Source organism: Astyanax mexicanus, chromosome 11, assembly GCF_023375975.1.
Source record: "Astyanax mexicanus isolate ESR-SI-001 chromosome 11, AstMex3_surface, whole genome shotgun sequence".
NCBI classification, from domain to species: Eukaryota; Metazoa; Chordata; class Actinopteri; order Characiformes; family Acestrorhamphidae; genus Astyanax; species Astyanax mexicanus.
This window is the reverse complement of record NC_064418.1, coordinates 6,551,423-6,577,442: the sequence shown is the minus strand read 5'-3', so window position 1 is coordinate 6,577,442 and position 26,020 is coordinate 6,551,423. Positions and strand designations below refer to the sequence as shown.

The 26,020-nt window shown below is 37.1% G+C and overlaps 1 protein-coding gene across 3 annotated transcripts in view; it reads left to right on the top strand.

Moving 5' to 3' along the window:
- ncam2 (neural cell adhesion molecule 2) overlaps nucleotides 1–26,020 on the top strand; it is a 317,305-nt gene that overhangs the window by 280,047 nt on the left and 11,238 nt on the right. For 2 of the 3 annotated variants that reach the window (XM_007227883.4, XM_007227882.4), the window contains exon 15: nucleotides 10,016–10,190. In XM_007227883.4, coding sequence (XP_007227945.2) covers nucleotides 10,016–10,190 — 175 coding nt within the window. Of the gene's footprint in view, nucleotides 1–10,015; nucleotides 10,191–15,183; nucleotides 18,724–26,020 lie in introns of those variants that run through there. The other variant, XM_007227884.4, reaches the window with a different exon arrangement.

Below are 26,020 nucleotides of genomic sequence, written 5' to 3'. Positions count from 1 at the left end.
CCCCGTCAACAGTCTATTTTTTGATGCCTTGCACCCATGCTGTTAAAATAGCTCGTAAAATTGTTTTAAGTTGAGTTTAAGGACCATTCCCAATCCCTACCCCTTACCTTGTCTTGATTCTTGTTAGGCTGGAGGGGTAGGTTAGGAGAAGGGATATGACTTCTTAGCCCTTTAAACAGGGATTTTTCAGATGCACACTTCAAACCAAGAGGTATGAGAATCACTGGTAAGAAACCCACACGTAAATATTTTCCTTGAAAAAGTGACGATTAGCACTATATTACCATAGTTTAATGTGTAGTTTCAATGTTTAATGATCAAATTCTTTATAACAAGCATCAAAAAGATTGCTAGTAGTTTGTCTCAGTAGCTAGCTAGCTAGATAACTTTCCCGTTCCACCTTAAATGGTGCAACATTCTGGGAGATTTTATCTGACTTGCGGGCAACAGGGAGCCGTTACTGATATGGGGTAGACTCCCGCGTCTGGCTTAATATCTATTAAACCCAACTTAAACTTTTAGGGTTATGTTCAGAGTTACATTTTAGTGTCAGGTTGAGGTTAAGGTTAGGGTTAGGGTTGGGGTTAGGTGTAAGATTAGATTCCATAGAGAATAATTTGCATTCCGTGGCATTCAAAAATTTTGTTAAATGTTAGTTGAATGTTTTTTGAGCGCCTCTGAGGCACCTATAATAGGCCATCCAGAAGTCCTAATATGTTAATTTCTTTCCAATTTTTGGATAAATGTACAACTTTATCTAGTTTTACTGATTTATATGAAGAGCTGCTCAAAGATTATCTTAAGTAAAAGTCTTTGTTTTTAAGTAAAAGTCTTGATGGGACTAACCTGGTGGCAGAGGGGATGATGTAGAGGAAACGCTGGATGACAGGTGTGACCAGAGACTGTAAAAAAGATGGACGCCGTGTTGCCATTACCATTCATTCAATGAAAATGAAGCCGAAATCTTCCGCCATGTTGGCGATCCTGAAACCCGAGTCTGCGCAGTAGAGACCAGAGGAGGGAGAAAGACTGTGGAGAAACAGCCTACTCATTTAAATAACCCCGCCCCTGAGGGCTGCAAGATGCAGAGTTTGCTGACGGTCTGTTATTTGTCCCACCCATACGGTCATTGGTCCCACCCCAGCTAGGTGTAACCCAGCCCTTTTACAATAACCACACCTTTTTTAATAGAGCTGAATAACATTTTAATAAACGAATTCTGTGGGGATGTAAACTATTGACAATATAAGCAGAGGTTACACTAGCTGTTACATTTACATAAAGTAGGTAGAATTACAGTATATTGGGGAAAAAAAACGTGATTGAAAGTTGTCTGTTTTGCCATTGAAACCTACGGGGATGGGTGGGGTTACACAGCTTTCTGCAACCGAACAGCAGGGGGCGCCCAACCTGTGGTGGCTTCACTTTTCACTTGAGACGATGCTCCAGTAATATTTACCACAGTGTATTATATAGTATGTTAACCTTAGATAGTTACTCATTTACTGTATACTTATTTCATGAATCCACAATGTTGGTTTTCAGTATTAATATCTAATGCCATCAGTTGTGTTGATGCGAGGTTGATAAAAAAACGTGTACACATTTCAATTGTCAATTAATTTCAGCTCGATAGTGGTATTGGCGCGGTATATTATTGGTTGCTGCAGTAAAGCTGCCATTTCTGTGGGGATTAATAAAGTTTCTATCTGTATAGATATCTATCAGGAAGTTGGCGTGATATTGGAGTGTGGCTTGTTTACAGGATTTGGAGAGGCTGTGGAGAGTTGCTGCACTGCCGTGTCTACAGATCATTCAGCCCCAGAGGCCGTCTCATTCCCTCCCCAGCTCATTCCAACTCCCTGCTGCTGCTGCCGCTACTGCTAATTTACTTACACTCATCTCACACTCATCTCTCCTTCCATTCTCTTTCGCTCTCTTTCTCTCTCTCTCTTTCTTTCTCTCTCTCCCGTTCCCTCTCTCTCTAAAGTCCCCATGCATGTGAGGGATAAAGAACAGGAGAAATGGAGATGTCACACTCTGAAGAGACAGAGTGCCTGAGGCCTGTCAGCCGTGCGAAATGCATATTCAACCGTTTAGCTTTTAAAGAGGTCTGGCAGTTTGAAAATGTCAGAATATGAAAGAGGAAAGAGTTTTCAGAAGTGGAGTGTGGGCTGGAGTTTAGTTTCAGTGTCTTTTGTGTGGGGTTAGTTGCAGTAGAGCCAGTAAAACAGCATAAACATACCCTTACAAACACACACACTGACACACTGAGGCATTTACAGCGTAGAGTGGCATGGAAAAGTTTGGGTACCTTTAACATCAACCAATCAACATCCACCCTGTTCATGTGAAGAAGCGAGCAAGAAGGAGATGGATTGATATTGAAAAGACGAAAACAAAAAATTCAACTGATATTGAAAGACTGCTTTTTAATGTTTTTAGCAAAAATTCGGGGGGGGGGGGGGGGGGGGTTTGAGTGAAAAAGAGGAAAGAAACACTTTACACAATATATTTTTTTTGACCAATGTTTCAGTTATATGTAAATGTATTTGTTTGGGTTATGACTTTTTTTACAGTCATTGTAAAAAGAAAAAAGGCCTAATCGTTTGCATGCCACTGAATGTTTGGACACACCTTAAACTTTGTGTTTTTTTCCATTATTTTAAAATGTTTTTCACTAAATAGGAATACTTAAAGTGAATAAAAACAAAATGAATATTGCTTTATGAGGTAGAGTCACATGAAATAGCTTTTTAGTTAACAGCTGTGCTAAACTCAAATCAAGAGTTGATTACTTGAATTTCAGAGGTAGAGTTGAATAGCTCTATTTAACCCTTGTGTGGTGTTCGGGTCTGTGGGACCCGTTTTCATTTTTCATCAAATGATACTAAAAATATATTTTTTCTAACTCAAACTCATTGGCATTGGCTCATTTTTTGTGAAAAACATATATAAAAACACATTTTTGATAAACACACACTGTACACTGTACCCCCCCCCCCCCCCCCCCCCCCCAACATTTATATTACATGCAGTATGTTTGGCCAAGGGCTAATAAACATTGCTTCATTTGTAAATTTGAAACTAAACAAATTTTCTACTCATATCTTGAGTTTAATTCATTTTCTTTTACATTTTATTAAACAACTAATAAAAAAAGAGTAGCACTTTTAAAAGAAATGTAACATAAGAAAGGTAAAGGACAAATATTAACCATGTAAGCTGTTTATATTGCTTGTAATTTAGGTGAAGCAAGCATGTGTAAAGCATTTTAATGTGAAATTGCTTAATTTTGCTGGATTAAATACAAGTAACAAAGTAAACGAGTCACAAAAATATGAACACCACACAAGGGTTAAATAACGTTTAATCCAAAATAAATTCAAGAACTTTAAAAGTATCCTCAAGTGCAGCCACCACAAAAAACATAAAAATTTTTATGATGAAACTGGCTCTCATCAGGACCGCCCCAGAAAAGCAAGAGTTTCCTCTGTTGCATAGGACAAGTTACCAGCCTCAGAAATCGCAGCACAGTAAACAGCACCCCAGATAAGGGTATTTTTGTTGGTTTGTTTAACACTTTTAAGTTACTACATTAATATTGTATATTTATTGTATATTTATTTTTTTTATATTTACATTTGTTTGAAAATGGCCGAGTAGAAAATGAAGTGAGTGTTCAGTCTTAGATTAAGGTAACAGGTTGCCAGGTCCTTTTTTTACTGGTTAAACATGCTTTGATTTTTAAGCAAAAAAAAAAACAGACACAGATCATGATTTCTGTTAAACACACACAGAAATCAGGTTTATTTCATTTATTCTAATCATTTTTATTACCTCTAAAGCTTCAGTGTCAAACTAAAAGACGCAGAGTTTTGATACCAAACATGTTTTAAATGTTCATCCATTTATACAACAGGAACAATATTTATTTGATCCCCCTGCTGATTTTGCAGGTTTATCCCCCTCAAATTACATGGACAGCTATGTCACATTTTGCTTGAGAGTCAATTACTTATTTCTTAACCTTTTTTAATTTCTTTGATTTAATATATAATCTGTATTCTGTGAAATAATAATTTCAGATATGTACTTCAATATACAGCTCTGGAAAGAATTAAGAGACCACTTCAGTTTCTGAATCAGTTTCTCTGTTTCTGCTATTTATAGGTACATGTTTGAATAAAATGAACATTGTTGTTTTATTCTATAAACAACAGACAACATTTCTCCCAAATTACAAATAAAAATGTTGTCATTTAGAGAATTTATGTGCAGAAAATGGGAAATGGCTGAAATAACAAAACAAAAACAACATGCAGAGCTTTCAAACCTCAAATAATGCAAAGAAAACAAGTTCATATTCATAACATTTTTCAGAGTTCAGAAATAATCAATATTTGGTGGAATAACCCTGGTTTTTAATCACAGTTTTCATGCATCTTGGCATCATGTTCTCCTCCACCAGTCTTACACCCTGCTTTTGGATACCTTTATGCCTTTACTCCTGGTGCAAAAATTCAAGCAGTTCAGCTTGGTTTGATGGCTTGTGATCATCCATCTTCCTCTTGATTATATTCCAGAGTTTTTTTTTTATTTGGTAAAATCAAAGAAACTGATCATTTTAAGAGGTCTCTTAATTTTTTCCAGAGCTGTATGTTTAAAAAAAAACATTTCAAGGTGAGCAAAAATATAGAAATAGTTAAAGTAGTATTAAATTAAATTATAGAAATAAGATTTTGTATTGTTTTATCTGTATCTTATAAAGACAGTAGGAAGCTGGTGATTGGTTGAGGTAAAGTTGATGTAGCATTACATAGAGTCTCCTAGTAGAACTTTTATTGAAGCGCTTTTATTTCTCTGTAAATGTTTCTATAGACAGCTGAATTCTGTTGCTACCATCTTGAAAATGAATTAGAAAATAGCATTAAAAGTCCAAGCCATGACACAGCCTCCACACCATAAGCCCCGATAAGTTGAATTTACTTAAAAATTTAAGGAAACCGGTTGCCTTAAAAAGGTTAAGTAATGGGTAAAGAAAACTTAAGTTAGCATAACTTAGAACATCAAGTTATTTCAACTAAAGGGGAAGTTGATTTAACTTTTTTATTTTTTTTATACTCTAAGACCAGATAAGTTGAGTTTACTTAACTTTTTTAAAGCAGCCGGTTTGCTCAATTGTTTTAGTTGAGTTTATTTTAAAAAGTTAAGTAATGAGGAATAAAAACTTAAGTTAGTATAAATTAAAACATCATGTTATTGCAACAAAAGGGAAACTTGATTTATTTATAAGGTAGCCCAGGTGATGGTGAGTGTTAGTCAGAAACTTTTGGACACGCCCAATATGAAAATAGATTATGACAGAAGCCAATGGAAAAGAAGCTGTTAATGGCAACAGACTAAACTCAGTTATTATAAGTTGGTTCAACTCAAAGATCTCAGTTTGAATGTTTATGTGCCCACAAATGTTCGAACTCAAAGTAGTTGAGTATTGTTTAGAAATATCCAATTTTATGTAAAACAGACTTAAATTATTTGAGTTTAAACAACATATGGGTTTGCAGTGCACCATACTTCATCAATCTGGTCATATGTTTGAGATCATGAGCAGTTTCTTTCCCAACACTTTGGCCTCACCATCACTTTAACAGTGTTTAATCTTGGTCTGATTGGTCAATTTAACTTTGTTTCAGAATATTTTCATCTCATGTCTGTACATTCTTTGCAAATTCCCATGTTGTTGTTTGATTGATTGGGTTAATTAACGATTTGCTTGTTGTACTGTTGCCTCCATATTTCCACTGGTGATATCTTCCTCAGCCGGCAGATTGTGATACCTTCACTCGTGTCCTCTGGAGGCTGTTGATGATGTCATTATTGTATTTTGGCCACTCTCTCTCTCTCTCTCTCTCTCTGTTATTCTGTACTCAGCTCCTGTTGTTTTTTCTTGGACAGCCTGTTCAGTGTCAGCTTGATAGTACACCAGCAGTTTCTTTCTTTTTCCAGACATTCCAAATTGCTGTAGCAGCTCTACCCACTGCTCGAAAAAAGGGTCAATTTTCTTTCTTTTCTCAGCTTCAATGTAATCAATCTAACCAGACAAACACAGGCAATAAGAAACACCTGCTTCAGTGTGTGTACTGTGTACTCTGTTAAAAAAATAGGTGGATTTAAACTAAATGTGTTTTAAGGCTTTTAAAAGGTCTATATGTAAATATCAGAAAGCTGGAGTTCTGATATATTGTCGTGTATTTATTCTTTGATCTCTATTCTAAATGTCCATACAATGTGTAATTGATGTTGTATAATAAATATATAGGCTTGCTATTTGCAGTATTTTCAGAGGAATTTGTATATATTCAGAGCAAAAGGAAAATTTTATTCCTAGCTTTTCTTTTAAATTAAATAATAATTTTTTTTATTATATTTAAGACTTCAGTCTACACAGAAATTCTAATTCCCCAGCTTAATATTATTATTATTTTTATTATTATTTATTTATTTTAATCATGGCAAGCTGCACAGCAGGGCAAACAGTGACAGGGTGGACAATTATAGCGAAAAATGGCATTTGATGAAAATGTGTTCATTTGCATAGGTTTGCAAATATTCTGCATTGATATTTTACCATGGAAGGATATACAGCTGTATCTTTATCTCAAATAAGTTTGGAGGAAATTACAAATGTGTAGTAAAATTAACTTTAATAAATAGCCCAGAAGATGTCTTGTTTCTTACAGCACTCTGTCTGTCCTTTACTTTAACTCTTTAAGTTCCTCAGTGGCATATACTAAACATCCTAAGATGATCATTACAGGACAGTGTGTGACAGTGTGTGTCGTGTGTTCGTTAATCTGACCTCATTTACAGAATATAGGAGTGCTTTAGGATTAGTTCTGGAGATAAAACTAAACTTTCCCCTTTCTTATATTCAGAAAACTGTATACAATTCACAAAAGTACTTCCTCACCTACAGATGGTTAATATTTCTCTATATTTGTAATAACACGTTTATTCAGAGTAAATCTTATATTGTTAGAGAAAAAATATATTGTTGCACAGTGTTTATATGAAATATAAATAAAAATACTGCAGACACAAAAGGCGAGTTATACTGATATTGACTCAGAGCGCCGCTGTGCTGCAGGACTGCTTCGGCTGCACAGACTGGCAGGTCTTCAGGGAAGCTGCTGAGTGTGAGGGGGAGCTGGATCTGGAGGAATACACATCTGCTGTACTCGGGTACATCAGCAAGTGTGTGGAGGATGTCACTACTACCAAGACTGTGACTTGCTACCCGAACCAGAAGCCCTGGCTGAACGCAGAGGTGCGTTCCCTGCTGAAAGCCAGGGATGCTGCCTTCAGATCTGGAGACTCGGATGAACTCAGGAGGGCTAGAAGAGAGCTGACTGCTGGAGTTAAGAGGGCAAAAGCTGCATATGCTCAGAAAATCCAGGGACACTTTTCCTCCCAGGATCAACAGAGCATGTGGAGGGGCATCAAGTGCATCACGGACTACAAATCTAACGTTGCACAAAGCTCCAAAGACCCATCCCTGCCTGAGGTTCTCAACACGTTCTACGCCCGCTTTGAGAACCCTGACACACCCCCCAGCACCAGACTCCCACACTCACCAGGAGAGGAGCCCCTCAGCGTGACACCAGCAGAAGTAAGGAGGACGCTGAGGAGGATTAACCCCCGGAAAGCTGCCGGCCCGGACAACATCCCCGGACAGGTGCTAAAAGACTGCGCAGACCAGCTCTCGGACGTCCTGGCCAACATTTTCAACGCGTCCCTCATCCAGGCAGCTGTCCCCACTTGCCTGAAGACCGCCACCATCATCCCGGTCCCCAAGAGCTCCACAGTGACAGGTCTGAATGACTACGGGCCAGTAGCCCTCACTCCGATAGTCACAAAGTGCTTTGAAAGACTGGTTCAGACCCACATCAAAGCCACCATCAACATCACTGTGGATCCACACCAGTATGCATACAGGAAGAACCGATCCACAGAGGATGCCATTTCCTCCGTGGTCCACACTGCCCTCACCCACCTGGAGCAGAAGGATTCCTACGTTCGGATGCTCTTTGTGGACTTCACATCTGCTTTCAACACCATGATTCCTCAGACACTGATAACCAAACTCTCCTCACTTGGACTGAGCTCTTCCCTGTGCAACTGGGTCCTAGAATTCCAGACCAACAGGCCGCAGTCTGTGAGGATTCACAACATCTCCTCCCCCTCCATAATCCTCAGCACTGGCTCCCCTCAGGGCTGTGTGCTGAGCCCCCTCCTGTTCACACTGCTCACATATGACTGCTCACCTCTCCATCCAGGCTGTCATATTGTGAAGTTTGCGGACGACACGGCAGTGGTTGGATGCATCACAAACAGAGATGAGTCCAGCTACAGGCAGGAGGTGGAACACCTGGAGGATTGGTGCAGAGAAAACAACCTCTGCATCAATGTAAAAAAGACAAAGGAGATGATTGTGGACTTCAGAAGGGGCAAGCATGCCCACCTCCCCCTGCACATTGGAGGATCTGCGGTGGAAGTGGTTGACAGCTACAGGTACTTGGGTGTGCACCTGACCAGCAACCTCACCTGGAGCAACAACACTTCCACTCTGGTCAGGAAGGCACATCAGCGGCTCTACTTCCTCAGGAGGCTGAGACGAGCTGGACTCGGGAGCGCAGTCCTCACCTCCTTCTACAGATGTGTGGTGGAGAGCGTCGTGTGCTCCAGCATCAATGTGTGGCATGGAAGCTGCTCTGTTGCAGACAGGAAAGCACTGCAGAGGGTGGTGAAGGCTGCACAGAGGATTGTTGGAGTTAGCTTCCCCAGCACCACAGACATTTACACCTCCAGATGCAGGAAAAGGGCCACCTGCATCAGGAAGGATCCCACCCACCCAGCACACGCACTTTTTGTCCCACTCCCCTCAGGCCGGAGGCTGCGGAGCATTAAGTGCAAAACAACAAGACTCAGAAACAGCTTCATTCCGGAAGCTGTAAGACTCTTAAACTCCACTTAACAACACACTGCACTGACACCAAGGACAAATTACTGTTTACTGTTTACCAACATGGTCACTTTACTTGCACTGAGACACTTTATCTCCACTGCTCTAATTCACATTATCATGCTGCTATAGCACACTTGCACTCTGGACTTCATGTTGCTGAACCTTCTACTCTCTATTTATTTTTTTTATTCTTTGGGATATTTATCTATCTATTTTGTATATTCTATTTCTTTTATTGTATTTTTTTTTTATCCATATATCTATTAATAACAGCTCTTTGGGTGTAAAACTGGATCGTGAGATCACAATTTCGTTCCACCTCATGTACCACATGTGATGCGAATGACAATAAAATCTCCTTGAATCCTTGAAAAATCTCCTTGAATTTAACTGTCTACATGCTTAGTACTAAACTTTTATCTATTCGTGCTTGGGTAGCACTCGACTTTACAGATCGCTAATAAGTGGGTAATAATATGCTAACAAGTAGTATTTAATCATAAATTAAATATCAATCAATATAAATAAATCAGTAATAAATCAATCAGTTAATAAATCATCAAGTTGTATTTACACTTTTTTAATTAATTGGCCGTTTTGTATTTGTTTCTAAATAATAAATCAGTAAATGTAGAGGGCACAGATCAGTAACAAATATGGTGATATTATGGTAACAAGCTGTATTTATTATTAATTATTTTCTTATTTTCTAGTTGTTACTAAATAACAAATCAGAACAACTATGTAATAATTTTTAGAATTATGAAATCATTGTACTAACATATTTTTAACTAATTACTTATAATTTATGATTAAATACTACTTATTACCATATTATTACCCACTTATTAGCGATCTGCTAATAAGCTAAAAGTGCTACCAATGCTGGTTATACATAAGTACATAATAATGCTCGAATTAAAAAGTTTTTTGAGTCTGTTCACTAAAAAAAATTGTGTATCTTTGTGTGTGTTTTTATGTGTTTAGGACAAAGAGGAACAATGGATGACCAAGCTGGTTCCAGGTTTAAATGACTTTGTGGTGCTGCAGCCTCTCCAGTGGAACACACAGTATGAGGTGGAGATCACCGCCCGCAACGTCAAAGGCCTGTCAGAGCCCACATTCGTCAAATTCTCCATGCCACAGAAACCAGACATCACAGGTACACAAACTTCCACAAAACACACAACCCAAACCAGCACACATACAGTACATAACGTCCCTTATTTAATATGTGTGTACCTGAAGAGCATGAGGACAGTAACAGTATGAGTGTCCCTCAAACGCACTCAAACTCATATAATAAATACACTGCATTATTCTAACGCACTGAAAAGCAGCAGGCCGGCTTCCTAACTGCGAACAAGAATGCAATTCCGTGTACATTCCACCCACTGTTCGCTTGTGCTTATACTTATCCAGACGCGGCAGGCATCTACTTCATCTCCCTCAAACATGCAGCCCACCAACGCTATGCTGCCACTCGATAATGACCCTTAAATGCTTTAAAAGTTTCAGTCATTTAGTCTTAAGAGCTCATCCTGTGCAATCATAATGAAATCAGCAGCACGGCTCAGCCAATCAGAGTCTCTGATTCACAAATGGCTGTCTCTGGCTCTGATATGTGGCCAGGTATGATCAGGTTTTTTCAGAGTTCTGTAATAAAAACAGGAATAATAATAATAGTGTTGATTGAAGGAAAATAGCAGCAGATATATGTAATAAATGGAATAATGTGCTACATTTACTTCATTACACTTGCTTACACTTGCGAACTTAACAAAAAAGCCTTTTTAGACTTGTAGAAGATGCTTTATAATCTTTCTCAAGCATATTTGTAATAAAAAAAAAACATTATTTTTGCTCAACTGCATTCATCTGCTGTCTTTCGGTTACATTTTGAAATGATTTAAATTATTCTAGTGATGGACTCACAAAAGTGTTTTAAGAAAGAAATTCTTCTTACATGTGTTTTCTTTTTTTGTTTTTCTTTTTTTTATTTATTTAACTGAATAATGGAAAGAATAGTTATTTCAAATAAAGTATTGCAGCCTTTTATGATAAGAACATTTAAAAAATTGGGTGAATTCCATTTAAGAACATTCTCAGGAACTGAATTTCTTATAATTTCTTTTATTTTTTGTTCTAGACAGCTTATGTAAATCTGGCATATCAAAGTCAAGTCAAAGTCAAAGTGGTTTTTATTGTCATTTCAGCTATATACAGAGTACACAGTGAAACAAAACAACGTTCCTCCAGGGACCATGGTGCACATAAACACAGTGTAGACAAAACAATAGTGCAGCAGTACAAAAGTGCAGACAGACAATACAACACAATACAGACAAAGAATAATAAATAACAAGACAGTGTGCAAATTATGCAGTGTGCAAAAAGTGTGCAAAAAAGACCAGTGAGGTAGTAATTACCTCTATTACACAGTGTGCAATAGAGTCCAGTGAGGTAGTAGGGTTTTTAGTGCTTTCCATTTTCTGGGGTAAGTGGGGTAAGAGTGTGTGTGCATGTACAGAAAAACCATCAGTTCAGTCTCTGCAGTTGAGGAGTCTGATGGCTTGGGGGTAGAAGCTGTTGCAGAATCTGGTCGGTTACTGCAACTTTGTCTGTCCAGAGTGAATTATTTTTGCCCAATCTCAGCTAAAGGTCTAAATTTGATGGCAGAAATGTAATACCCTGTAATGTTATTAGATGCACGACTACATAGCAAAAAAATGTGTCAGCTATGTTTTCAGTGAAACAAGGGAAAACTCTGTGACTATAGTGATTATTATTATTAACGCACTTCAGGCATTACTTTTCTATAAATACATGTAGATCAATGCAAACTGTGTGAAATGCTCTTTTTGTTTTACCTGCAGCTTAAAAACAAAGTGTTTAATAGGTTAAATGGCTGGTTTAATCAGCAAACTTGTCAATTTATACTGATTTTAGTGTTTTAGGAACATTCTTGATGCTGTGTGAAGCTAACAGGTTCAATTGATTGTACATCAAATACAAAACTGAATGTTCTACTACAGATGGAACTGTACACACCACAAATCCCCCTAGTTTTAAAATGGTTAATTCATTATATTTATGCATGTCACTTTTTCAAACATTCTTTGTTTTTTATCCTCATATATATGATATTTCTCATTTTTTAATTATCTTATTCTTACAACAATATTAAAAGAAAAAAAAAACAGAAATATAATCACTAGATTTTACTGTACATGATTTTACTTGCCAATATATATATCAATTTCTTGTTTTTAGTTGAAAAATGAAGTAGCAAAGAACCCAACTGGGCAAAGATATCCTCCCAGGCCTCAGACCCAAGATATATTTTCCATACAAGCTACTAAACCTGCAGTCCCATTACAGCAGAGCCAGGAACAGTTTAACTCCCCTGAACGAAATCTGAATTGTCTTGGAAACAATAGTAAGTAATATTAGGGGGTCTCGGATAGTGTAATTTGACTGTTACTGTTTAATAACAATACATTTCTGTTCTATTTCAATATATATATATATATATATATATATATATATATATATATATATATATATATATATATATATATATATATATATATATATATATATATATTACTTTTACATAAAAACACACAGGTGTGCTTAAAGAAAATAAACAGTATTGGAGTATTGGAGTATTGGCTTGGAGTTAACACAGCAAGAATGGTTTGAAAATTGTTGCATATGATATGATAAAAGTCCCCCTATTTTTTATGTCCTGTTGTATAGACAGAAATACTGTCAATGAGCTTTTTGTTGGTAATTGAATGACAAATATATTGTTAAATATGAGCAAAGTTGAGCTTTTTTTGACCATTTTGCTTCTATTGAGCAATAAATATATTTGAAATAAACAATACTTCTAATTGAATATAAATTGAGACTATTCTAGAAAAACACCAGGGGTCAATAATATAAACAGTATTTGGCGTAGAGTTAATAAATACATGCTAAAATGGTTGGAAATTGTTGGAAATTATTGCATATGATATGATAAAAGTCTCCCCTCATTTATTCTGTCCTGTTTTTAATTTATTTTATTTTATATTTTATATGTGGACTGCAAGGAATACTGTAAAAACTGAGCTATTTGTTAGTAATTTAATAGGTTTATTGGTACAAATGCACCTTTGCATCTTCAGCAAAGTTGAGATTTTATGACCATTTTACTTCTATTGAGCAACTTATATATTTAAAAAAACAATACTTTTAATTGAGTATAAACTAAAACTATTCTATCCACCACAGATTTGTTTATTACTTTTACAGCAAAACACAAGGGGTGTGCTTAAAGAATCTAAACAGTATTTGGCTAAGTTAATAAATACAGGCTAAAATGATTGGAAATGGTTGCATATGATATGATAAAAGTCCCATTTTTATTGTTTCCTGTTTTTTTATTATTATTATTATTTTATATGTGTAGGAATTGCAAGAAATACTGTAAATGAGCTTTTTGTTGGTAACTGAATGAGCTTTTATGACCATTTTACTTCTATTGAGCAATTAATATACAGTATTTGAAAGCAACAATACTTCTAATTGAGTGTAAATTGTGGCTGTTCTATCCACTCTGATTAATACAGAACCAGAGATTTTTTTTTTTTTTTTTTTGTGCAATTTTTCGAATGATGAGCGAGGACTGAGAGGCTAATGGAGGTCAGACGACTGGCCGTCCTCTTGTATTATACATGCGAGCTGTGGGCAGTGACCCTTCTGGAAGAGACCGTCTTGCAGCAAGTTGGGCCTTGTCTTTGTTCCCACCTCCAAATTACATCCAATTACATCCACTTGATTCATCACAATGGCAATCACATCGCCTATTTCACTTCGTTTCGATGCGGCCCGCTTAATCAAATGTATTTCAAGTCCTCTGTGCCTGAATTATCATTAGACGACACCGATGCTCCCTGTGTTCCCAGTTCCATGGTAAAGTACTCTATCTGTGAAAGGAAAGCGTTTTGAGACAAAAGGAAAGAACAGCGGAAATGAGTGCAGTTGCTTGGCGACCCTAATGAACGGCATTTAGGATCATCGCTAAAAATGGGATGTTGTTCCACTCTGCTGAAAGCAGTTGGCTCATAGGCCATGAGGGCAGCCCGAGCGTCTTAATAAAATGAGTCAGAAAGCGGCACCTGCCAGCGGCACAGCGGCTCATATTAAGAAGCCTACTAATCAGAAGCAATGAATTGTGATGCACACTGAAAGCTGAAAGTCAGAGCGAATGCATTTGCGTTTCTGTTTGTGTCTGAGTGAGTGTGTGAGTGTGTGTGTGCGCGTGTGTGTGTGTGTGTGTACGATTTCCATTGTTAATCGAGAATTTTTTTTTTCCCCACCTCCTCTCCTTCCCCTTTTTTTCCGTTCTGTCCCTCTACACCACCCTCCACTCCCTCCACCATTTCTTCCTCCTCGTGCTCTTATTTATAATTCTATTGTGCTTGCGTCTGCACCGGTTCACTCTAAACAATCCCGCTCTCCTATTCCCACCTAATGCATAATGTAACACGTTCGGGGCCACATCACAACAAAAAAAAATTAAAATAAATAAATAAATAAATAAATAAAATAATATAATAAAACTCGGGGCTCTTTGTTTTGCAATGAACTGCCACTAAAACTAAACCTTCTTTTCCTGCTCTCATAAACTGCTTGTTTTTTAAATAAATAAATAAAAAAAACATTTTAAAACCAAATATAAATTATGAATTTTAATTGGGTGTTTTTAAATATTGTTTTTGTTTTGCCCACTACTATTATTCCCATGCATTTTTATTACTTATTATTATTTAATTTTGACATTTTAACCACGCTTCTCTCTTATCTTAACACCTTTTTGTAACTTTTCTAACGTGTAATAATAATGTGTGTCTGTGTGCTATCTTCATTTATTCATTCTTTTTTTTACTAATTAATGAATTAATTCATTCATTCATTAAATAATTCATGTATTCATCACTTTCCACTTCTCCACTGGTCACTTCTCACTGTTTACTGTTAACTGTTAAAATGCTTCAATTCAAAATCTTGGGCATCTGCATCTGCATCTGCTTCCTCCGTCCTCCGTCTTCCTCTTCCTTCTCCTCTCCCCCCATTCCTCCCCAACCCCCACCACTCCATTGCAGATCAGTGTTGTGAGCCCCCTGCAACTGGACATGGACATCCCTCCCCACACCTCACCCAAGCAGCAGCAGCGGCGGCGGTGTTAATCGGAGCTACACTCTCACTCGCCCTGCATTTGTGTGTGTGTTGATGTCCCTCCATCAGACCACCCTGCAGAAAAAAGACTGAAACAGGGACTTTTTTTTACCTGCTCCCCAATTCCTCAACTCCCCAACTCCTCAACTCCCCAGGGCCTGACTCTGACTCTTAGCTATGCCAGCTCATTGCACCCGTCCGTCTCCAGCAGATTTCCTCCCTCCCGACTCCCAGATGGCACTGACTGACCTGCACTGCCTCAGAGTCAATCTGTTTTATTTTTTTATTTTATTTAATTTTTTTCACTGTGTTACACACCACTACCACCACCATCTCTTACTATAACTGGACCCTTCTGTAGATGTTCTTATCGGTACAACTTTAACATAAGACTACCTTTATAAAGGGTTTATTAATATTTATAAATTAGGTTGCAAATACTTTAAAACCCGTTAATAAGCTGTTAATAAATATACAACAACACAAATAAAAATGGCAACAGTGAGCTAATTTGCAAAATAGTGATTCCACACTCATTTCTACTGTCAAATCTCCGATCTTTCTAGATACTGATCTTACTTTGTGTTTTCCATCAATCATTACATTACGCTACATTACATTACATTTGGCAGACGCTTTTGTCCAAAGCGACTTACAAAAGTCAAGTGAGAAAGTAATAGAAATTAAGTTAAACCATTTTAGATAGGGCTTAAAGGAGGTCGAAGGGAAGTAAAGGGATAGAGAAGTGAAGGAGGGGAAGAAGGAAATGCGGTTAGAAGTAGTTAGTGTGTTAGAGGTGTTAGGAGAGTAAGTGCTCTTTGAAGAGCTCTGTCTTCAGGAGTTTATTAAAGATAGTGAGAGATTCTCCTGATCTGGTAGTAGAAGGTAGTTAGTTAGAGGTGTTAGAAGAGTTAGTGCTCTTTGAAGAGCTCTGTCTTCAGGAGTTTATTAAAGATAGTGAGAGATTCTCCTGATCTGGTAGTAGAAGGTAGTTAGTTAGAGGTGTTAGGAGAGTAAGTGCTCTTTGAAGAGCTCTGTCTTCAGGAGTTTATTAAAGATAGCGAGAGATTCTCCTGATCTGGTAGTAGAAGGTAGTTTGTTCCACCATTGGGGAACTCTGTATCAGAACAAGCATCAGCATTTAAACCAGTCATATTATTATATATTTATAATTATGTTTAACTATTTACTATAAATTAAAAGACTTAGTTGAATTAAATGACTAAGTAAACAACAAATCACTGATTCCTTTTTAATTGATGTGTTGTAACTCCTTATCAAAGGTTTTTAAGGAATCTACAACCTAATCAATAATAAATTAATTAATAATCTAATTTATAAAACATTTTTAAACCCTTTATGAGGGTAGTCTTATTTTTAAAGTGGTACCTTCTTATCTATAAAGGTCAAAAAAGGGGTTCTTTAGAACAATGCCATAGAAATTAAATAGAGTTTAAAGCCTAAACCTAATTTAAGCAACCTTTCAGAAGTTCCTGGATCCCTGGAATTCGCTGGATCAGACGCACCAGCTTTCAGATTTCAGTCAATGCAGAAAATTCTGTACTGTTGCATTTTAATTCTAGATATGTTTGACATTGAAGCAGGCACAGATAGGTCCATCAGTCTAAAGCGCTGCCGTGCCACTCCATGATCAGAAGATCACCTGTTCGAATCCTGTTTATGTAGCTTGCCATCAGCTGCCAGAGCCCCCAAGAGAGAGCACAGTTGGCCTTGCTCTCTCTCTGAGTGGGTACAGTAGATGGCGCTCTTTTCACTCATCAATCCAAAGGGTGATGTGGATCAGCACAAGGCGTCTGTGAGCTGATGTATTAGAACCGAGTCAGTGCTTTCCTCCGAGAGCACTGTAATGCGCCTCAGAAAAGAGGTGGAGTCTGACTTCACATGTATCAGAGGAGGCATGTGCTAGTCTTCACCCTCCTGGTGTTAAGGCATCACTAGTGATAGAGGGAGCCCTAATAAGTGAGTTAGGGAGAACAGTTTGATAAAAATTGCGATACAAAAAGTACAATACAATTAAAAAGCCATAATTGATTGTTTAAAACAATTATTGAAGAGCACAGACACTGTTCCTGTGAAATTATCGGTAGTTGGTACATAAAAGTTTGATCATAGTTGGTACATAGTCTAAAAAGTTTGAGATTCACTCATTTAACTGCTTTAGCTATGATATATTTGTGTGGGTCTATGTTCCAACTTCTGTCATAATTCAAATACTGTATGGACAATTTTCCAATTCACTTGAGTTCTTACTTTTCACTGCAGTTTTACCCTTTTAGCGCATTTACAGTGGCTTAAAAGCTTATTACACTTAAAAACAATAGTCAAATAGCAGACATACTTGTAGGATGAAGAGCCATTTGGGCACTTAAAGCTATCAAAGATAGCTTAAAAAAAAAAAAACATATTTTCTTGGACATCTTAATTGTAAGGGTGATAAAAATGCTCCAACTTTTATACCTAAACATATTGTGGAACATTTATTCACTACTGACTTGTTTTAAAGCAGAATTTATCCTTTTTTTTACAGTTATTCAAACAGAGCTTGTTTGACTAAACAGGATCAATGTCTGATGCACACAGAGATTGCTGTTCTCTCTTTTTTTTTTGGTCCATTTATTTTGTGGCGTCCCACAGGGTTCTATTGTAGGGTCTATGAGATTGATTAATTATAAAATTGCTAATTATTAGAGTGCTGCAGCTATGAGGGTGACGAATTGAATTGCAGGTATTTGTAGAGTTTAAGTAGTTTAAGAGATGAAATGGCCATCTATTGAAGCATTACTGAAAAAATAAATACAAAATAAATAAACAAATAAAAGTGGTTATTCTGTGGCATTGCTCCAAACAACACTTTTAGCACCTTTATCTTTCTGGAGTGGAGAAAAAAGGTTTTCCGCCGCACTGAAAAGCTCAAAGTGTAACCACTTTGTGTAATTGCAGGATTACCTCTTGCCTCAGGCTACAGACACAGTGTAAAATTTTTGATGAACTCTTGTGCTTATATGTCTGATAAACACACAAACAGAAACACACACAAACAGAAACACACACACACACACACACAAAGAGAGCTACAGATTTAAGGACTTTGGCACTACCTGGCATCTTGAGTTTGTTTATTGTTTTTTCATGACCATGGAAAATGCCAGCAGTTGAATCGCTTGAGCGAGTGCATTTAATGATGTTGCAGATTCACGCACACGCACACACACACACACACACACACACACACGGCTACAACACAGCACTCATTAAACTGAGTCAAGTAGGATTTCAAGTACATCTGACTTCTGTGCACTGGTCTCATAAATCACACTGGGCCTCTTTCTTTCTAACCTTAATAAGATTTACATTAACGGGGGTCTTTCCCTTTAATAATATCAAAATGTAATGGCGTACAAATTGGTTTTTATTCTCTGTATGAAGCTTTAGCTAGGGGGCAGTCACTGAAAAAACAGGGAGAACTGGATATTACTCGCTTTTTGTGGATGAGAACATTTGTCTGCATTTTACTTTAATCAGGTGCATCTTAGAATAGAGGCTGTAATGGAAGAAGAATAGGGAAAAACAGTCATTTGTACACATTGTGAGTGATACAAAGGGTCCTATTTTAGCGATCTATAGGCAAGCCGTCATCCATGCACTGTGCAGCTTGATTTAGGGGCGTGTCAGTGTGTCTTTGCTATCATAACAACAGGAAAAGTACACCTTGTGCAGCCTGAAATGCTTGAAATTCTCTTAACAAATAATGGGTGTTTTGGGTATGTAAAATGTAAAATAAATCAATTAGTGTGTCACTTGCCCATCATTCCCTTTAAGAGCCAGGTGCACCCTGACTTTTAGGAGGATTACTATTTTAATGGTGCAGAGCTTCTGCAGCGCTTCTCAGCAGAGGAAACTGACCTGCTTGTTCTTGCTGTGAAGATGCATGAGAAGGTAATTTATGGGAACAGCAATGTCATTTCATTTTGTATCCTGTTTATAGTTAAAGTAAAAGAAGTTAAAGAAGTCAGAGTTCAAATCAATCATTGGTGCACCTGTGTTTTCCATTGCCAAGATAGCAATACACCAGAAATTTACCTGAACATATCACACTTCCAGACCACCACGCCCATCATAGTAGATAAATTCATAACAGCGCAGGCACAAGGCGTGAAAATAGACTGTTGGTGGGGTGCGCCTTGCACAGAGTGTCAGATAGGGCTTTAAATGTTCATAGCCTTGTGAAGCAGAGAAATCTGGCCAATAAAGTTCTATGTTTTATGAAAAGAAAATCTGTATGTTGCATAAATTGCACCGTTTTTTGACTTTCGAACATTAGATTAGAAGGATCATTTGGGTTTTGTAGTCAATGCAATTTGACTATTCAATTTATTCCTCAATAATAAAAACTGCAGTTGAGTTTTGAATATGTTTTAAAAACTGTTTAAAAACAATGTGATTCATATATCAGGTGTATCTGCTTTGTGTGCTGGGGGAACACATAATTTCAGAGAGCATATAATTGAATCAATAGCATGCACAATCACTGAATACATGTATAAATGATGCAGCTTATATCAATATCTGTAGCACAGCATACAATTTATTTCCAATGAAAATGTATTGACTAAAGGCTTTTAAACTAAAGTGATGGATATGCGTTCCGGTTATAACACTGTTAGGAAGCATCATTCCCAAGAAGATGATGTTATGAGGCATCATTGGGAGTGCTGTATTATTGTCTTATTGTCCACTGGCCATATTGTCGCTGTCCTATGAAACACAAGTATCTTCATTTTTGTAGATTTTTAGATTACTACATTATTTCAACAAACCAACTGTCTCTTATAGTGTGTTTAAATTTCTTGATGTTTGGACCAATAGAATTTCTCCAAAATGACCTGAAATAAACTGCTGTTTTTACATTGACTTTCATTGAAAGTTCAGAAGGGTATTTTTTTCTTTCTCCTGTAAATTTGCTGTTTTTGGAGATACTTGTTTTTCATTGGACAGTGACAATATACTATATGATTATAGGACTTTGTTTCTTATAATTACAGACTGTATTCTGCTCATTTCTTTCTGTTTTTAATGGGTAGTTCTCAGCACTGACAATGACATGGTAGCGTATTCTCTATTGGTATGAGTGGATCAGAAACAGCAGTGCTGCTGGAGTTTTTAAACATCTCAGAATAGTCCATTAACCATAAATATCCAGCCAACAGCATCCAGTGGGCAGTTTCATGTGGGCAGCATCCTGTGACTATTGATGTAGGACTAAATGATGACCAACACAAACAGATGAGTTGCTTTATCTGGCCTTATCTTCAGGGTGAACCAGCTATACAAGCACAGTTCTCATAAATGATGTGATAAGGCTAAGATGCATTCTATGACTGGCAATATCGCACAATTTCGGCAATATCAGTCCACCATACTCGTCTGTAACCTAGCAACAGCAAGGAAACCATTAAACAAGCTACCAGTAATAGCCCAGAGCAATGAGCCACAGGTAACAGTCAGGGGTAATGCAAGCGAACAACAACAACCAATACAAATGTTCTTACTACAAATAATTGTCTCTACACGCAACCAGCTGCAACGTGCCAGTTTGGAGTGTTTCAGTGTTTCAAGCTTTATGCTGATGTTCCACCTCAACAAATACACTGCAGTGAGGGCAGACATCTTTTATCAGAGCAGGGCTAAGCTAGCCAAATATAGACAAGAAGAAAATATTCCATGATGCTCAGCAGCTCTCGATTGCAGATCAGAGCTAGTTTTAATTTGCAAATATGAGTAAACCTTCTTAGTAATCCATTTTTTGGGAGTTTGTTTTTCTGAAAATTAAATAAAGAAATAGAATACACAGAACTTTAGTTTCACACTTTGTTTAACACTTTGATATACACTAAAAATCTAAGAATGGTAGAGAATGAAAGAATGAATTGTTGTTTGCTGGTTCGCTTAGCGTATGTTTTGCACTATAAGGCACACTTAAAATCCTTACATTTTCCCAAAAAAATTTCAGTGCGCTTTGTAATCCAGTAATCCTTGTGTTTCCTTATGTATGAATTCTACCAGTCAGATTGTAAGCAGCAGTAAAGACACTAAGCTAAAGTAGGGCATCATAAAGGAGTTTCAGTAAAGTTTCTCTAGCACTGAGACTGGAGCGGTATTAGGATTAGCCGCTAACCACAGCTCTAGCACTTTCGCCATTTATAGGTGAGTATATTGGAATGTAGTCTGCATGTTTACCATGTTAAAAAAAAGCTATGTGGAACGAACCGCTAGCTGATAGCACCCTGGTTTACCGGATCACTCAGGGATCCTCAGTCTAGCGCTATTGGGTGCTGTTTACTAGCGCTAACCGTGGCTAGTGCTGCTGCTAGCCGCCCTGGTGAAAATATTGGAAATCTAAGCTTACTGTAAGTAAAAGAAAGTGCTTTACTCATCCGAATTAAACAGTTTTTAGGAGAGAAATCTGTGCAGATTAACATTCAGCACTTGTTTGAGTTGTTTTTTTTTTTTTAAGAATTACAGTTTATTTTGTTTATTTAGTCAACCAGTGGCAAGACCTTAATATTGTTGCCTAAGATAATTATAAATTTATAATCCGGTGAACCATGTATATATATATAAATACACTAGAAAATAGACGTTCATTGATAGTGTGCCTTATAATACGATGTGCCTAATATACTCATATATTTACATACTGACAACAATCAACTTGAAACACTGTTCACATTCACAAAAGTTACCCGTTTGGAACCGTTTCTATAGTCAAAACAATTATTAGACAGTGGTCTAACAGTGGTCAGGTTGCAGTCATTTTTGCATCCAGATATTATTTACTTCTGTTTCCTTCTGTTAAATATTTTTTTTAGTTGTCCAACCTCCAGAAACATAACTGTTATAGATTTTTTAGGTATCATCTTACCCCGCCAGAAAATTGCATTGCTTTCCTGATATTGCGGGAAAAGCCTTTAGTTGTGAATGAAACTGAACTCGCCACAAGAGCAGAATGGCTCTTTGTTGACTGTTCCAACTGGAATTGATTCCCGCAAATGAAATGGGCCTGTTGTTTTATTGCTGCCCATTACAACTGATCACACTGCTCATAAATAAGCTTTTCTTTTTCAGGGAAGAAATAAACTAAATCACCTCAACCAGGCAGTCTGCACCCATTCATCTTAAAGCTTGATGCAACCCAGTCATAAATCACGGACGGTATTAAGTATTTGAAAAATCATTGAAAAAGATGGGACTATTCAGAGATTATGGCTTTGAATTAAGACCCATTACAGACATTTTCCCTTCAAATGACTTCAATATTTTATGAAAACGCAAAAAGCTGAAAGCTCAGATAAGTATATTATAATTCCTCTAGTTCTAGTCATGATTTGAAAGGCCTCATAAACTCTCATAAATATGAAATAAAAAATATGGCCACTTGATGTGATTAGATCAATTTATGCATCTATTTTGTTATGTTGGAACAGGAAGGAGGTGCCTCCAAACTGTTTCTGCAGTGTTAGGATTATTAAAATGTCCAAAATCTCATTTTTGGTTTGCTGAAGCATTATCAGTTCCTTTCACCGGAACTAATGGACTGAGAACAACTCCTGAAAAACGAAACCACACCATAATCCCCCCTCAACCAAACTCTTAAAAAAACAAAGCCCTCAGATAAGTACAGTTCTCCTGGCACAAGCTTAACTCTGCAGAAAGTTGTATTGCCATTTTATGTGGCCTAGAACTTTGTGGCTGAGTTTCTGTAGTTCTCAATCACTTCCACTGTATTATAATATCACTGACAGTTTGCTATGGAATATTTAGCAGCATACTGTTACTACTGTAACTGTTACTTTAATTGTAAATATAATACACAGAACTTAGGTTGATATTGCTTTGATATACACTAAAAATCAAAGAATAGTAGATGATGACAGCTTAATTACTGTTTGCTGTTCGGTTCACCGTATTTTAAGGTGCACTTAAAATTCTTAAATTTCCCCCAAAAATTAACAGTGCGCCTTATAATCCAGTAATCCTTGAATGTATGAATTCTACCAGTCAGGTTGTAAGGAGCAGTGAAGCCACTCAGCTGAAGTACAGCGTTATACAGGAATTTCAGTGAAGTATTAGCAGTATTACTATTAGCTAACCGCTAACCACAGCGCTAGCTCACTAGTACTTTTCTCCTGGTAAAAACTTGACTCTGCAGGAAGTTGTATTGTCATTTTATGTGGCCTAAATCCATGGGGCTGAGTTTCTGTAGTTCTCAATCACTTCCACTGTGTTTTAATATCACTGACAGTTGGCTGTGGAATATTTAGTAGTGAGTAGTGAAATTTCATGACTGGACTTTTTGCACAGGTGCTGCATCCTATTACAGTACCATGCTGAAGTTCACTGAGCTCTTAAAAGTGACCCATTCGTTCACAAATGCTTGTAGAAGCAGTGATTGAAACGTCATGGGGTGAGTAAATACTTCAATAAGTCAATATAATGTATTTTTAGAAAATAAAAGTCTGAAACATATTAAAATAAGTAGTAATTAGTATTCCATCCCACTAACAGCATTCGTTTCCAAAAAAAAAATACAGTTTAGTCCTTTCTTATCTAAAAAAATGATATTATGCAAAGATTTCTGCACACTCCTACACTGGCACCCAGCTGTCCATCAGGAAATGTTTCATGCAGCGCTAATCTTTCACTATGGACTCCAGGTGGTGGGTTATTATCATGTACTGGCCTCTGATTGGTGTGGCTTCACATGCACATTGGCGGTTCTGAGCCATCAGCCCTACCCCTACGCAGAGACATCTTGCCGGGGGATAATGGCCATCTCGGTGACCATCGCTCTGTTAAACCGCTAACGACTGTAGGGTCACCTCTGCTTGGAGAGCATAACGTCTTAATGGGCGTCTGGGTCTTTAAAACATCGTAATGGGGCCATGCCTCACTTGTGCCCTCGGCGTGGGCAGCACTGGGCAGCTGGGAGGGCAATTCAGCGAGGTCGGGACTGGTATTTATGTAATGACCAACACTTTCAATCTTTCAATTGCAGCCTGGCTCAAGAGAAACACCCTTTAGGGAAATATAGAATAGTTTATTTTCTGAGGCAGAATGACAACATACTGTATATGTCTTTAGTAGAATAAGAATTGGAAATTGATGCATAGGTATTCATTTTAAGTCTGTCTTAAATTATCATTTTTAAACCTGACCACTCTCTGTAAAGTTTCATTCAATTTATTGTTGATACCAAATTAACTCTTTGTATTTGGGCAAAGATTAAAAGATTCCAACTGTAATCAATCATAAGATCTTCAAACAGAAGATTAGAAGCATTGGTCTTGGCAAATTAAAAAATCAAACTTCCAATAGGTGCATCTATGTATATTTTTAATCCTAATATTTTATAAACTTTTTATTATTGCATGTTTTTCTACCCAGAAAAATAACCGTTCAGATGAATCACTGAAAGCCCAATGTTGGCTTGATACAAAAATACAAAAGTGTATTAAACTTCTGACCACAAATGCATATACAGTATTCTACCTTTAGTGAAATAAGACATTTAGTTCATTTTTAGGTTTTAATTTTTTGCCTTCCCAGAGAAAAGAAACACAGACATCTCCTCTGCACACCACTAAATGTAAATATAAACTTCACGTGCTTAGACACATGAATAAACTGTTCTTTATGAACATTTGGTTGCTTGGTCGTAAGAGTTTTGGTTAATATATCACAATAAGATAAATGATTTGTTTTATAGATCTCACAGATTCATCTGTTGGAGTAAAGCACAACAGATGGCTCGACTGGTTTTGATTCCAGTGAACATTTTCCACAGCTCGTTGTAGAAAGATTTCCATCATGTTTTTTAAGTTTATTACTGAATGTTTTGTTCCAGACTCTAAATTGGTCTGTTCTGTCTTCAGTCACGTGGTGGCAGGTTCTTTATCTTAAACTGTTTCCAAACTAGCAAACCTCCAAACTCTCTTTAAGCCCTACTTAGTCATGCATCAGTGTGACACAGTCATTAAGCCCCACACATGATTATAAGGCTCATTACCCTGTCAATCAGCAGCTGGGTCCCCACCCACAGACCTCCCCTCAGCGTGTGGGTTCAGTCCAGACACGATCAATCGAGCCTGAATTATTGCCACTCATTGCTGAGACTCAATCACCACTCAGACCTAATTAATTGAGTGCGTTGAACCCAGATGCGGACGAATCACGCCCATTTGTGGGACTTCAGGATAAGTAATATTAATGAGATGCTAAATTGAGCTTCTAATGACATTATAAATCAACAACAAATCAGCTTAAGGAACGAGGACACATTCTTCAGACAGAGATGGAGAAAAAAAAAAAAGATGGTGATGCGTTGCCTAATAAGACATGGGGGATGGGGTTCAATTCTCCATTAATCAGGAATCAAGCCTAGACTGATATCAATATTTGTGAAGAGTATATAGTCCATATAATCCATTTATTACTCTGTATTATTGTGCTGTTTTAATTCAGCTCTACATTTTCCAAAATATATATAATATATGTATTATTATTATTATTTACATTATGCCAAACACTGCTCAGTTAAATGTGTAGTGTTTATCATGTTTATTTAAATAAAAAATATTAAGTATATATTTTTACACCTCTGGAAAAAAGATATGCATTAAAATAAACGTTGTTTTATTCTATGAACTAAAGACTACATTTGTCCCAAATTCCAAATAAAAATAC